The sequence below is a fragment of the Lemur catta genome, chromosome 3 (genome assembly GCF_020740605.2).
Source record: "Lemur catta isolate mLemCat1 chromosome 3, mLemCat1.pri, whole genome shotgun sequence".
NCBI classification, from domain to species: Eukaryota; Metazoa; Chordata; class Mammalia; order Primates; family Lemuridae; genus Lemur; species Lemur catta.
The window spans coordinates 111,716,477-111,731,586 of record NC_059130.1 but is presented as its reverse complement, the minus strand read 5'-3'; the positions used below and the strand labels follow the sequence as shown (position 1 = coordinate 111,731,586).

Genomic DNA, 15,110 nt, shown 5'->3' with positions numbered 1-15,110 from the left:
AGCACTTCACAAACACAGATAACGTCTAAACCGAAGTAAAAAATTTTGACAATATGCCAAATTGGTTTATACCCTAAAATTATTTTGGTGATATGAATGCCAAGACAGTAATATTGTTATCTACATAAAAAACAATGATGTAGGGATGCTTCTTGGGGCTAGGAATTCAAGTTTAAGACCATCCTGGGCAACACAGCACACTGTTAGAAGTCCCTGAAGCACAGGCACAAAACTTGCCTGTGCTTATCAACCAGGTAAGAGTTCAAGTACCTTGAAGAGTATTATACAAACTAACCAATTACTATCAGATGGTATTTTCAAAAGGGTCCTATTTTGTCTGCTTTGAGAGGGGTAAAACAAACAAACAAAAAATCAACCAACCCTCTATCAATAGCACCAGTTGCTTAATTTCTACTTTATTTAGCAAATCCTTTTTGCAAAGCGTTAGGAACATTTGGTCTAGCACGGTTTGGCTCAAATCATCATAAGCCCCACTCAAAAAGACCCTAAGATGAAGACTTAACACACTGCTCTTTTTTTTTTTTAAGATCTCGAATTACCAGTTAGTCTTGGACCTCCTCCATATCTACTGTAGAAAATGTCAGCTGCATATTCAGATATTCTCTTCATAATTGAAATTTTATCTGGATGAAGCTTGTCATGGGAACACAGGCAAGCATGATTATCAATAGGTTTGGTAGGTGTCGATTCATCCAACCACTTTTGCAGCCACTCAAGAGAGACAAACTCATAGGGCTCTGAGGAAGAAAGCATCAAAAAGAGTCTATGTATTTTTACAGTTTTTTGACTAAGTGATACATTCATTTTCCTCAAAAGACAATGCAAACTCTGTCCAAAGCTAGCAGAATCAGAAGGATCATTGTTCGGGAAAGATGTTTGATGAGTATGACACAAAGCTCCATTTAACTACCACTCCTCTGAGCTCAAGGAACTGTGCAGTGCAATGCTGGGGCTGCCCAGTACCCTACAAGATCGGCCGGTATTATTAACCACATTCTACAAGAGGCTTCCACAGAGAGCAGTGTCTTGCTTCATAGCACAGCAGAGCTTTGATCAGGACACCCGTGTTTGTGGACTACAAGTCATGCTCCACACTGGCTTCCAAATCACACAACCTTATGGCCTACTAGGTTTTTTTCGTAGTTATTTTCATCAATGCTTTTCACAAGTATGTGATATACATCTGAAAATTAAAATGAGAAGCCAGACTGAGCTCAAAATTAAAATTAACCTAGACAGCTCTAACCACACTTTACAAGCCCATTTCAACCACTGCACTTTTCTTCTTCCAAGATGATACTGATGTTGATTTTGAAAAGGTACTTAATTCCCCCACCCAAATCCATGCTATGATCTATTCATTACATTATTATTTATTTCAAGAAAGTAGCCTATTTTAAACAAGTTGCAGGATAAAGTACACTAGAAGTGAATTATTATCAATTTTGAAGTTGCAAAAATTAAAAGATAAAACCAAACACCTCAAAATGAGTTTTAATTGGGGAGAGGGAGTCCCAGATTTCCTTAAAAGCCAAAATTAAAGATAAAGGGCCAGCTTTGATTACTTACAAAGATCTCCAGTGAGTCCCAGCATAAAACATAGAAGAAAACATACAGAGGTTGAATTTATATGTTTGTATTATATATTCCTTTGGATGAGATCTGAGGGATAGACACTTCAATGCAAAGCCCATTTTGACCAATTTTATACTCCCCGGAGAGTTACACATCTAGAAAACTAACTCCCATTTTAATTTTAGCATAAACATTTCAATTTTTACAAAAACAAAATTTGGCACTGTACATCATCATCTGACAGCCTTCTGACTAGTCAGCTCTACTGCGGCTACAGAGGAAGAGCACAGGACTGCAAGTTGAGACCAAGGTCTAATCCAAGTTCTGCCACCAAGAAACTGAACTTGAGCAAGTCACTTAAACTCTCTATGCTTCAGGTCTTTTATTTGTAAAATGAAGGTAATAATACCTGCCTTCTACCTACCTCACAGGGATGTTGTTGAGTGTAAAAGATAAGATATGTGAAGTATTTTGAGCTTTTTGGAAGAAAAGAGATATAGAAAAGTTAATTATACATTCACATAATATATAAAAGAGGAGACCTTAAGATGCAGTATAGGTAACATAGTTGTGGCATTTTACAACATATCATGGTATGGTTAATTACATTCAAAATACCTCTCAATTTTATTTGCCATTTATCAAGTTTAAACTGCCAGGGATAGAGTACACTGGGTGTCCAAAGAATGCAAAGATATTTTGCTCCCTATCCAAGAGCAAAATAAAAAGTTTCAGCATATCTAATCTTTTCCCAAATATAGTCAGATAGTTTAAAATTTTGAGTAACCTTGAAGGCTATCAAAGGAAAAAAGAAAAAAACAACAGGACTGTGTAAAGAGCAACATTCCAGAATCATTCACTAGGTGTGCTAGTTTCCCCAGCAGCTGGGGAGGGGTGAATGGTAGGCAATACCTGCTATTATTGCTAACTGGAAGAATAAACATAAGAATCCTGACCCTAACAATGAAAGGAATCTAGGAAAACTAAAAATACACAAAGCACTCCTAGCCAGGGGATATATGCAGGAATTCAAGGCCTAGGGTGACTGTTACCCTGAGCTGTCCACCAACAACTTGACTCAAAGGCAATCAGTTCAAGACATTTTCCAATCCCACAGGAAACTTGCAAGTGAAGCTTGTTGCTTTGGTTTTTGAATAGTTCAATGTGAATTTAATGTAAGATACGAAGAGTAGAAAAACCATGTATGATTTTATAGTAAGAAGAGGAAGGAAGAGAGCAGAGACTGAGCCCATAATTCTAATTTAACACCATATTTACTATTAACTCAGCCAGATTTCATTTTAGTGTGCTGTGGGAGCCATGGAAGGAAGAGCGACTGTGGTCACAGAGGTCTTTCCATTTTCAATCTCTATCACTACAAAGAGTTGCATTGATCTCTGCCAAGAGCATCCCTGAGAACAGGGGTCTAGCGCTGTTACAGTTAAGTCTTAACAGTTAAAGCAGATTGTGCTAGAAATCGTGATTCAGTAAACTACCTAAGCATTGCCTTCGAAAGTCACAGATAATCAATAACCAAATGGGAGTGAGGCCTCTACCTCACTATCAAGTTGGAGATATAGACTATATGGAACTTCAGCATTTGATGAACCAGGAAAGCAATTGTTAAAATATTTACCGAAGGGAAATATACATTTTGGTTTAAAATTATTTCTAATTTTTTAAAAATGCCTGGATTTTGAAAACAACAAATCTTCTATTGGAAGTTATAAAGTCTAGAACAATCACAGCATAAAATATATTTGAAACACAATATCTAGAGATATTGTGTTATTAGAGATAATTTAGGCATATTTCAATTTAAATTAAAAGGGCCAAAGGATGTTCTCATGAGGCTTAGATTTTAGGATAACTGACCTTTTGAAAAATATGTTCACAAAAATAAGATTTAGAAAATGCATAACAAAAGACTTCCATTGCCAGCAAAAAACCATGGTCATTAACTGAGATTTTATATCCTCTTAAGAAAATGGAATTTCTGCTATGTAAATTTACTGTAAATGGGAAAAAATTATAAAGCTAATAAGTTAATAATTGGTAAAAGTATAAATAACATAGAACATAAGTACAGGTTCTTATATACTGAATGAAAACAGCCAAGGGAAGCACAGTGTTAACTCGACATATAACATCTTTGAACTATACAGTTCTAAGGAGTGGTTCAAAATAGAATTTCTCTTTAGACCCAGTAAGTCCCTTTCTCTTGTCCAGTGAATACAGGAAACTGTGAATAAAGTTCAGAAAATAGATTTCTAGGTCCCAACTCCTTTGAACAAAGATCTATAAATTTAGAGAATCGAATCATGGGTTCATTTCCAAACCAATTCCAGTTAAACTCAGGTCAGTCTAATTCTTTAGGATAATCCCAACCCTTCCACAGAGTTAAAGAAGCAGGTTACAACGAAGGGTCAGAATCAAATTAAGATGCAGTTTTGAAAGAACTTCTGACATCTATTCTTACAGATGTAGGGATTTATATTCATCTTTTGTTTAAAGTTATACCAGTAAAGGAAAACTAAGATATTAAAAAGACAAAACCACTAGTACAATTATGCTTGAGTATTTATTTTCTAAAGTTAGGATTAAATTGTTTATCTTCTGTAAACAGAAGTTAGGTTTGGGGAATTCATGTCTGTGAAATGACAAAGAGAATTTATTATAAATGGCATTATCAGCCTTAATAAAGTTGAGGGTTTTTTTTGAGACAGTAGGTAAACTTTGACATATTCAGTAATGAGATGAGCTGGATTATGTGTGATAATTCTAAGACATCACAGGTCAGCAGAAAGCTTCTCTACACTTAACACTTATATTACACTTCCAGTTCATCAAATAGTATCAAAAATTATATTCATATAAAAGAATGCCTGTTAATACTGTTAGGGCACAAAGCATTCAAAGAAAGAGAATAAGGAAGTTGCTCCCATTGTAATCCAGTAAGATTTTTCTTTAGAAACAAGTTAAAATCTCACAAAATAGAAATATCTACAAAAATCATGAACGCAGAGTGCTGACCTTAAATCTCATACTTAATTAACAGCCTCTCCTTTTTAAAAAAAGTACACGATAATGAGAATTATATGGAATGCTACACATCAAGGTATCGCTGGTTTAGATAGTAATTTTAGAGTCATATAAGCTACTGGCTTTAGTGAGTTATAAGAAAAGACAGGAGAAAGTTTGTGCATATACATTTGTGAACATAAAAAAACAAGGCACTTAAATGGCAACAGTGCTGTCCGAAAATATCTTACAGACCAGCTCCAGCAGGTAACCTTTGGTACAGCTCCTTAACCTCTTCGTGTTTTGCTTTTCCTTTATCCACACTTTGCTTACGCATCTCAGCCATTTCAATACACCACTCCTCAAATTTTGAATTATCTCGATCTACCAGCGCTTGAAGAAAGGCTATTTAAAACAGAAAGACAAATAAAAGCTTTATTTGGTTTTCAAAAACAGAACAATGCGGATCACTAGATTATATTAAATACTGGCTAAAACTTTGGTAGCAATTTCCTACCGTGGTCTCCCCTTCTGCTAGAGACCTCCAACATGAAGGCAGAAATAAAACTGAAGACAGCCACTGGAATGACTCCATGATGATCCCTCACCCCAACCCCCAGTTCTCCATGACATCATCGGCCTCCCAGAACAATCAAAGGAATCAAAAAACACCACTTCAAAGTAGATGATGCCACAGCATAGAACGGTATTAAGTAAAACCACAAAGGCTGCCTTCAGGCCAGCAGCAACTCTTCCTCTTTTTCTTTAAGCTCTAGAAAGTCTATAAACACTTGACTAAAACTCACAAGTGCTCTATAAACTGAACAAAATAAAACCAAAATTACGCTTTAAATACATGTCTTGATTACTTTTGTGATTTTTTTAAAATTGCTTTTGCTTTTCTTTAAGGGAGGGTCAGTGGACTAATTCTGTCCAAGACTCTTTTATTTCAAAATCTCATTACTGTAAAGCAAATTTGTGATTAATAGTTACTCTTACCCACATTTACCATATGGAATCAACCTATCGTAATAAATAAAAGCAATCTGTTGCTTGTCACTAATCTTTGAGGATGGTATTCTAAAACATTTGCCCAATACAGCCCTGGAAAATTGCTTACCTGGAACTTGAACAGCTGTGTTGGGCTTTTCGTGAGTTTGCAGTCTATAAACCAACATGTACGCATTGCGAGAGCAGTGGGTTCCTTTGCCACACTTGGGTTTACGTGTTTGGGACTTAGAAGGCTCTGCTGAGGTAGAGAAATCAAAAGATGACTTAACTAGAATGCCCATAGTTTGTGTGCTCATTCTTGTGGCGTGGGAGGGTCACAGAAAACAATTTCCAAAATACACACCCAAGATACCTTAACACGGATCAAAAACATTAAAAGGCCACACACATTTAGTGGGCTCTTTATATTTTTGAATATTTAAAAAAGTTTACTACCCCCCCCCATAAAAACAAAATACTATTTTTTCTGAGAACCTGGAACCAAAAAAAACTACTACTGCTATGAGTTAGTTTTAATGTTAGTCTTAACTTACAAAAATTAACTCAGGCTGATGTAATTACGGAGGGGAACACGGGGCTTTAAATCTCTTGGTAACATTTTTATTCTTTTTCTGAGTGCTTGGAACACAAGTACTTATTTTAGTATTGTTTTTTTTAATATAAAACAGTACATATAAAATGTAAATGTACAACTTGAAAAATAAAAAATTACATCAGTAAATCATTTTAGTAAAGAGAAGCTCTTTTGTTTAGTCAAAAAATAATAAACCCAGACTTAATTGCCTAAATAAATAAAACAGCATATTTTGAAAAATGGAATGAAATGCTTATAAGCAGAAAGATTAGTCACTAATCTCAATGAACTCATAGCAAGTGGAAAACATTAAGTGTTTGAGAGGATGAGTATGTCACATGAAAGTGATCGTCAAATTGTGTTTCAGTATCCCAGGGTAACTTCCCAAAGAGTAAGAGATCATGAGCAGATCTGAGGAAATCCAATTACCAGATCCCAAATTCACTATATGCTTTGCTAAAACTGATTTGCCTCAAAATTGAGGTTCCATGGTGGTTTCTACCTCTCCTTTCTCAATCATCTGTCTCCCACTTCACAAAAATAGATATATCTCCTCACCCAGGGACAAAAAAGGGTCTCATCCATTTCACTGAAAGACATATTTATTTATTTAATTATTATTTTTTTTTTTTTTGAGACAGAGTCTCACTCTGTTGCCTGGGCTAGAGTGCCGTGGTGTCAGCCTAGCTCACAGCAACCTCAAACTCCTGGGCTCAAGCAATCCTCCTGCCTCAGCCTTCCAAGTAGCTGGGACTACAGGCATGTGCCATCATGCCCGGCTTATTTTTTCTGTATATATTTTTAGTTGTACAGCTAATTTCTTTCTATTTTTAGTAGAGACGGGGTCTCGCTCTTGCTCAGGCTGGTCTTGAACTCCTGAGCTCAAACGATCCACACGCCTCGGCCTCTCAGAGTGCTAGGATTACAGGCGTGAGCCATCGCACCCGGCCTGAAAGACATATTTAAAGATTTACTTTCCTTAATAAAATTTGTAATAATTTATATTACTTTATAAATTACTACAATTTACACTTTTATGAGTCTGATGAATTATGTAGTAACATTCATAATTTCAAAAATAATACTCTATTTAGAACTTTTTCACTATTTGGAGGTTTATGGTCACAAAAACCTTAGCATATTCCATTAGAATAGAATTCTAAAGGGAAGTGTTAAAAAGTCCTACTAAAAAAAGAACTGTTCATGTATCTTTGAGAAGGATGATAGTGGGTATCAAATCTCTATGGTATTTAATTTCATTTGGATACTCTTAAAAGAGTGATGTTGCAGTTTAAGTTTCAATGTTTATAATTTGTCATAAAATACATTATTTGGAGCTACTTAGTGATGAAATATGCTGGATTTTAAAATGCAGAAAGAAAAACAAAAGTTGTTCAGCATTCTTAAAGCTAATACTTGAGCAAAAACGTTTGAAGACCATTGTACTCTCATAGGAAATTAAAATAATCATTAGCCATGTTCAGGGAAGATGGGATTACTCATTCATTTCTAACTGAAGAGTATTCAAGATTTAAAATGTTCATTACTTCATATAAGATGGAATATAAAATGATTCATAAAAGTTCAGGATAGAATAATACAGCAATGAATGTCTAATGGAATTTAATAAACAAATATTTTCTATTTTTGATTTAAAAAACAGATGAAAACTATGATACTGTATTACATATAATAATGAGAGTTATTAAAACATTGGAATGGTATACTGATGGACGTGAAGTCTCTTTCTTGAAATGTTTTAAAATTTAGGACTACCAATATATAGAAGATAGACAGGACATCCTTAACGTTTTTCATCCTACAATTCTCTGACTAAAATGAAGACAAATCAAATAAACTTCAGTAAAGAACAGTCAAACAGTCTACAGCCATACTACCCAGAACATGCCTGATCTCTTCTGATCTCAGAAGCTACGCAGCGTTGGGCCTAGTTAGTACTCGGATGGGAGAACAGTCAAATAAAACCAAGACATAATTATTCACAGTTTAAAGCTACATCTCAACTTTGTTCCCAGTAAGAATGCCACAATAAAAACATACACCGTATATACAAATGTTAAGAATTTGAGTATTACTTAGGAAAACTGGGAGCAAGACTGTTTAGTCTATAAACACGTAAATGTGATTTTAAAATAGAAAATACTTCTCCAAACTGTAAGAATGTAGCTGCCACAAGTATCTGCAGCGATGATCCACGTGTCCTGACAGCCAACCCCAACTGCCATGCTCCTCCCTGTTGGACACCTTGGAAAAGTGGCTTTGATCTATTAAGCAAGAACAGTGGCAGGAGATGCACACCTACTCCCCCTTTCCTCTTCTCCCATTCAGAGGACATAGTCTGAACCTCACTCAAAATGACAGACATGGAAGATAGTGATAAACAGCTCAGGTGAGACGGCTCTAACTGGAGGAAGTGTCTACTACTCTGGAAAATAAATGGGTACTTGGACCCAAGACAACTGAGGTGACAAGAGGTACATACTGGGATATTATTTCAAGAAGTCCTATCTATGCCAGACCTCACTGAGCAGCTCGTCCCCCACAGAGGCACTACCCACACTCCAGGAATATGAGAGATACTTACAGGAAGAGGTGCAACATTCCCCTGCTAGAGTTAGTTCCCAGACCTAAATTTCCTGACCCGAGGAAAAGGACTACAAATCCCACCACATTAAACCTACTATTCATCACTTTTAGCGTAATACTTACCATGCTCCCCTGCCCCCTGAAATAAACCTTTTAATTGAAAACTAATTTTTTGCCTTCAGGCTTTACTGAAAGCATGACATTATGAAAACCATCTCTGGAGCAAAATAATTTAAAAATTTTTAAACTAGATTTTTAAGAAGCAGGCATTGGCTGGGCAAAGTGGCTCATGCAAATAATCCCAGGGTTTTGGGAAGCTGATGAAGGAGGATCAATTGAGGCTGGGAATTCAAGACCAGTCTGGGCAATGTAGCAAGACTCTGTCTCTACCAAAAATAAAAGAAATTAATCAGGCATGGTGGCGTGCCCTGTAGTCCCAGCTACTTAGGAGGCTAAGGTGAAAAGATCACTTGAGCCCAAAGCTCAAGGCTACAGTAAGCTGTGATATGATCGGACCACTGCGCTCCAGCCTAGGTGACAGAATTGAGATTCTGTCTCTTTTTAAAACAAAAGAAAACAAAATAGCAGGCCCTGCTAATAAAAGATGTTTAATGTGTTTAAGAAATGTTAATATCCTTGATAGTCCATAACAATCTTGGACCGTAATAGTTTATCACAAGTATTTCTGGGAAAAAATTTATATTTTAAAAGGGCACTCACAACTTAAAGGTTTTACCTAGATCTTCCTCAATCCCTAGTTGCAATTTCTTCCCCTCCATCTTTTCTATGTCTTCATCATTAAACTTATACCATTCACCAGACTGTGGATCTTTCACATGGGCGATGTAGTGGCCAGAGTAAGCACTCACTCCCCTGTGTATGAGGACTGCACTGAGTTCATACACATAGGACCCACCTGCAGAAGGAGAAAGGGAGAAAGTAAAAGAAACTTTGGATAACAGTATTTTTTTATATCTTGAGCTTCAATTGTAATCACTATTATTCTTTACTTATATGGTAATAGAATTCAGAACATAGCACCTAAAATTAAAAAATATTTAGTCTTAAAAAATAATGTAGTAGACATTCCCTTAACCAGCACACTGCGTTAACTCTCCATTCCTTCTGCAAAACATGCTGATGAAAAACTATGGCATTCTGGGCACTCAGGGTTGATAAGCTACACTGTAGCATACTGTGGCCTTCCACGCAAACTAGCTGAGCCATGTACTTGCCAAGAATCAGCTGTTCATATTCTCCAATGTACTACAAAAATTGATTAAAAGCTATGCAAATCAGTAAGATATAAGTATAAAATTAAAAAGCTATTGTTTGTAGAAAAAAGATAAATGTTTAAGAAAAAGTTGAGCCAAGTCATTAAAAAATCTGTTTTCAAAATAATCGTAGGCGTTGGTCAAAGGGTACAAACTTTCAGTTATAAGATGAAGCCTGGGCAACATACAAGACTCCGTGTCTACAAAAAAACAAAAAAAAAGTAGAAAGATCACAAGCATGGTGTTATGTGCCTGTATCCCAGCTAGTCAGTAGGCTGAGACAGGAGGATCCCCTGAGCCCAGGAATTCTAGGCTGCAGTGAGCTATGATTGCACCACTGCACTACAGCCTAGGCAACAGAGCAAGGCCCTATCTCAAAAAAAATTAAAAAATATACATATATGAATAATTTCTGCATATTACCATGCTAACATACAGCATGGTCAGATGACACGTGAATTTACGATCATGGCAATCACTTCACAATATATATGTATCACCACATTATACACCTTATGATCAAGCAATTTTGTCAATTATACAATAAAGTTAGGAAAAAAATTAAAATAAAAATAGGTGTAGGCAAGACAACTGAAAAATATAGGGGAGAAAACATTAAAAATCTAGAATGATACTGCACTAAGATTTCTTCGTAAGTATTTTAAGTTCTTATGCCATTTTAAATAAATAAAACATACAAATCACAGCCTGTATATTATACATGTGGTTATGCAAGAAGGGGTTACGCATACATAAAAATATGGGCAATAAATGAACATTTACATTTTAAGATAAAATAAAATGCTTTAAAGTTTAAAAAAAACTTATAAAGATCCTAAACTTCAACAAATTATAAGAGGGAAATGTGTTGAAAAAGATCACTTGTACTATACATGTTTTATTACTAAAAATTAGAAAACAGGCCAGGCATTGTGGCTAACACTTGTAATCCCAGTGCTTTGGGAGGCTAAAGTGGGAGGATCACTTGAGGCCAGAACCAGCCTGGACAACAAAGCAAGACTTCATCTCTACAAAGACAAAAAATTTAAAAATGAGCTGGGCACAGTGGTATGTGCCTGTAATCCCAGCTACCCAGGATGCTGAGGCAGGAGGATTGCTTTAGTCCATGAGTTCAGGGCTGCAGTGAGCTATGATTGTGCCACTACACTGTAGCCTGGGTGACAAAGTGAGACTCTGTCTCAACAACAACAAAATTAGAAAATAAAACAAAAAAAGTCAGGCGGGCACGGTGGCTCACACCTGTAATCCTAGCACTCTGGGAGGCCAAGGTGGGAGGATCGCTCGAGGTCAGAAGTTCGAGACCAGCCTGAGCAAGAGCGAGACCCCGTCTCTATTAAAAATAGAAAGAAATTATCTGGACAGCTATAAATATATAGAAAAAAATTAGCCGGGCATGGTGGCACATGCCTGTAGTCCCAGCTACTTGGGAGGCTGAGGCAGAAGGATTGCTTGAGCCCAGGAGTTTGAGGTTGCTGTGAGCTAGGCTGACACCATGGCACTCTAGCCTGGGCAACAGAGCGAGACTGTCTCAAAAACAACAATAACAACAACAACAAAAAACAAAGAAAAAAGTCATTAATAAACCCACATAACCACTATTAATACTGAAACCTACATTTTTTTCTAACAAATTTATCATTAACATCTTTCCATATCATTAGTCTTCTAAAAATTAAAATGACTATATATAATTACTATCACATATTGAACCACTCCCATATTAACAGACATTTAAACTGGTAGCATTTGGGGGCCTATATAAACAATTATTATCTTTGTAGTAAAAAAACTGTGCACACATCTTTGACCATTTCATTGCTATAATTTCCTTAAAACCACAAAGAGTGAGTCACAGTAAGTTACAGCCAATCACTCATTCAACAAACAATAAACACATGGGACACTGTTTTAGGCAAGGGGGATACAGCAGTTGACTAAAAGGGCAAAGTCACTGTATTCTTGTAGCATAGTGGGAGAGACAGTAATGCAGATTAATGCCTGGACCAAAACCCACTTAACTCACCCCAGCTGAAAACAGTTAAAATATTGGGTAAGATAAAAATATTTTTAAATCTTTTAAGTATACATTGATTAGCTGGCAAGAAAATAAGAATTCTCAGAAGCCAAATAGCGCATGAAGGCAGGAAGCTAGGGAGGTAAGGACAACAAAGTTTCCTTCTGAGAGCATCAGGTGAACCTTCATCAACTTAAAATCTGTTTTTTCACATCTCAAGAAGCTTGTGAGACCAGAGACAAAAGCTAAGGTCCATAAAAGGTGAGGAGTCTAACAGGGGACTCCTGTCATGAAACTAGCATTTTTTTAATTGACAAATAATATTTGTATATATTCATGGAGCACAATGTGATGTTTGGTATGTTTATACTGTGGAATGATTAAATCAAGCCAATTACTATATCCATTCCCTCACATACAAATCATTTTTTTGTGACAACACTTAAAATCTACTTTTAGCCATTTTGAAATAAACAATGCATTATTAACTATAGTCACGAGCTGCGCAACAGATCTCCACAACTTATTCCTGCTATCTAAGTGAGTCTGTACCCTTTGAATGTCATCTCCCCATCCCTCATCCCCTCCACCATCAACACTCCCCACCTCCAGCCTCTGGTAACCACCACGCTACTCTCTACTTCTGTGTGTCTGACTTTTTTAGATTCCACATATAAGTAAGTTCATGCAGTATCTGTCTTTCTGCCTTATTTCACTTAGCAAAATGTCCTCTGGGTCTATCCATGTTGTTAGAAATGACAAAATTTCCTTCATTTTCAAGGCTGAATAGTATTTCAAAGTGTGTATATGCCACATTTTCTTTGAAACTAGGGTTCTTCAGTTTAAGAGACTAAAGAAATGAACCTGCCCTTCACAGGAAACAGCAGGGGGAAATTATCTGCCTTATACTTACTTTGGTACTTGGGGGGTAAGAAAAAAAAACACATCTCCATTGCAAGTTCATAAGAAGCTAGCCCTCATGAAGGTTTCTCTACCATGAATTTACACTACCTAGAAAGTCAGAAAAACCTCAAGCTGAGAGTTTTGTTTGATGTGGTCCTGAAATGAGTGACAGCTCTAAGGAATGAGTTCAGTCAAAACACACACACACACCCCCCTATCAAATAACACAAAGGACATTATGTCACTATAACTGAGAGGCAACAAACAACAGCAAAACCAAACTCATGAAGATTTTCACCACACCTACTAGAAATAGCAAATAAATAAAATTTTAAGTATATTTAAAGAAATAAATGATGGGATTGAAACAGGAATAAGATATTATAGAAAATGACTGTCAGATGATAAGGAAGAAAACGGAACTTCTAGAAACGGAAGTTACAGTGACTGACAGTCAAAACTCTCTAGAAAGGGCTCTCTACCTCACGTCAGGTTCCCCTGAACAGAGCAGAAGGCAGAGCTGAAGAATGCAGGGCAGAGCAACAGAGTTAGGAGACATGCAGGGTACAGTGAGAAAATCTAACACACATCTACCTGGAATTCCAGGAGGACAGCAAAAAGAATAGAGAAGGGAAAATGTAGTGAGAGATAACTGTTGGGAAATTCTCAGATACCCTAGGTAAGGAGAATAAATACATTAAAAATCTACTGCAACCAACTTCTTAACAGCAATAACAGATGCCCCAAGACAACAGAACGGTATCTTCAATGCACTGAATGAAAATAACTGTCCGTGTTTAGAAAAAATGAATTTCAGAACAAGGAAAAAATAGACACTTTCAGGCCGGGCACGGTGGCTCATGCCTGTAATCCTAGCACTCTGGGAGGCCGAGGCAGGAGGATTGCTGGAGGTCAGGAGTTTGAGACCAGCCTGAGCAAGAGCTAGACCCTGTCTCTACTAAAAAAAAATAGAAAGAAATTAACCGCACAACTAAAAATATATAGAAAAAATTAGCCAGGTATGGTGGTGAGTGCCGTAGTCCCAGCTACTTGGGAGGCTGAGGCAGAAGGATCGCTTGAGCCCAAGAGTTTGAGGTTGCTGTGAGCTAGGCTGACACCACGGCACTCTAGCCTGGGCAACAGAGTGAGACTCTGTCTCAAAAAAAAAAAAAAAAAAGACACTTTCAGACAATGGTATGTGAAAGGAATCTTTTGCCAATAGACCTTTATTAAAGAGATTTTATAAACAATAATTTAATATTTTAGTAGGGATTCCAGATGGAAGGTCTAGAATACAAAAAGGAATGATAAGCAAAGGAGATGGTTAAGTAAACTAAACACCAAAAATCTTATGCATAAGGTATCCTACAAGTTTTTTTTAAAAGAGGCAGAACTAAAATACATATGAAAAATAATTTAGGAGACAAATTCATTCCTGTTTTGAGGTCCCTGTATTGTTTTTAGTGAGTAAAGATTTTTAACTGTAGAGTTAAGAATGAATGTTATAATTTCTAAGTTAATTCCTAGTATCAGCTGGTCCAGGCTGTCTCTGCCCCAAGGGCATTTCCACACTTTTAGGGATTACCTGGAATCACCTGTCCTGTTCTTTCTACTGCACTGCACTTTCCCAGTTCTTTCATGGTAAAGGTGAACCAGGAACAGTCTGTCCATCTACCCGACTTCAGGCAACCATAAAGAAAACTCTTTAGCCCTGAACAGAGCAGTGGAAATAAAGAGAAAGAGGGGGAAAATGTCAGGGCCTTAGATTGGCCATACCAGCTTCTTATATCTTGGGTAAATAAACCAGGGACCCTCTAGCCTTGAACTTTGTTTGAAATGGTTTCTAACCAGTAGGGCCCCAGCTGCTTGACAGAAAATGAACCTAGGGGCTTTGCGGAGAAGGTTGCATGCGTCCGAGCTCTAGGGGAGTCCCCATAAATAATTTCCATGTACAATTACCACCATGAAGTCAAAGACAACCAGGTACAGAAGAAACGAGGCAACATGGTGAGAACTGTATCCGATAGCGGAAATAAACCTGTACAACATTCCAGCACTGTCACGGATTATAAAACAACTAGGCTTTCAA

At 36.8% G+C, this 15,110-nt stretch overlaps 1 protein-coding gene across 4 annotated transcripts in view; it reads right to left on the bottom strand.

Annotated features, from left to right (window-relative positions):
• Nucleotides 1-15,110, bottom strand: part of USP48 (ubiquitin specific peptidase 48) — an 89,633-nt gene that overhangs the window by 33,287 nt on the left and 41,236 nt on the right. For 2 of the 4 annotated variants that reach the window (XM_045548477.1, XM_045548480.1), the window contains exons 9-12: nucleotides 9,546-9,725; nucleotides 5,738-5,866; nucleotides 4,873-5,022; nucleotides 561-758 (exon numbers count right to left, since the gene is read on the bottom strand). In XM_045548477.1, coding sequence (XP_045404433.1) covers nucleotides 561-758; nucleotides 4,873-5,022; nucleotides 5,738-5,866; nucleotides 9,546-9,725 — 657 coding nt within the window. The remainder of the gene's footprint in view (nucleotides 1-560; nucleotides 759-4,872; nucleotides 5,023-5,737; nucleotides 5,867-9,545; nucleotides 9,726-15,110) is intronic. The other 2 variants (XM_045548478.1, XM_045548479.1) reach the window with 2 other exon arrangements.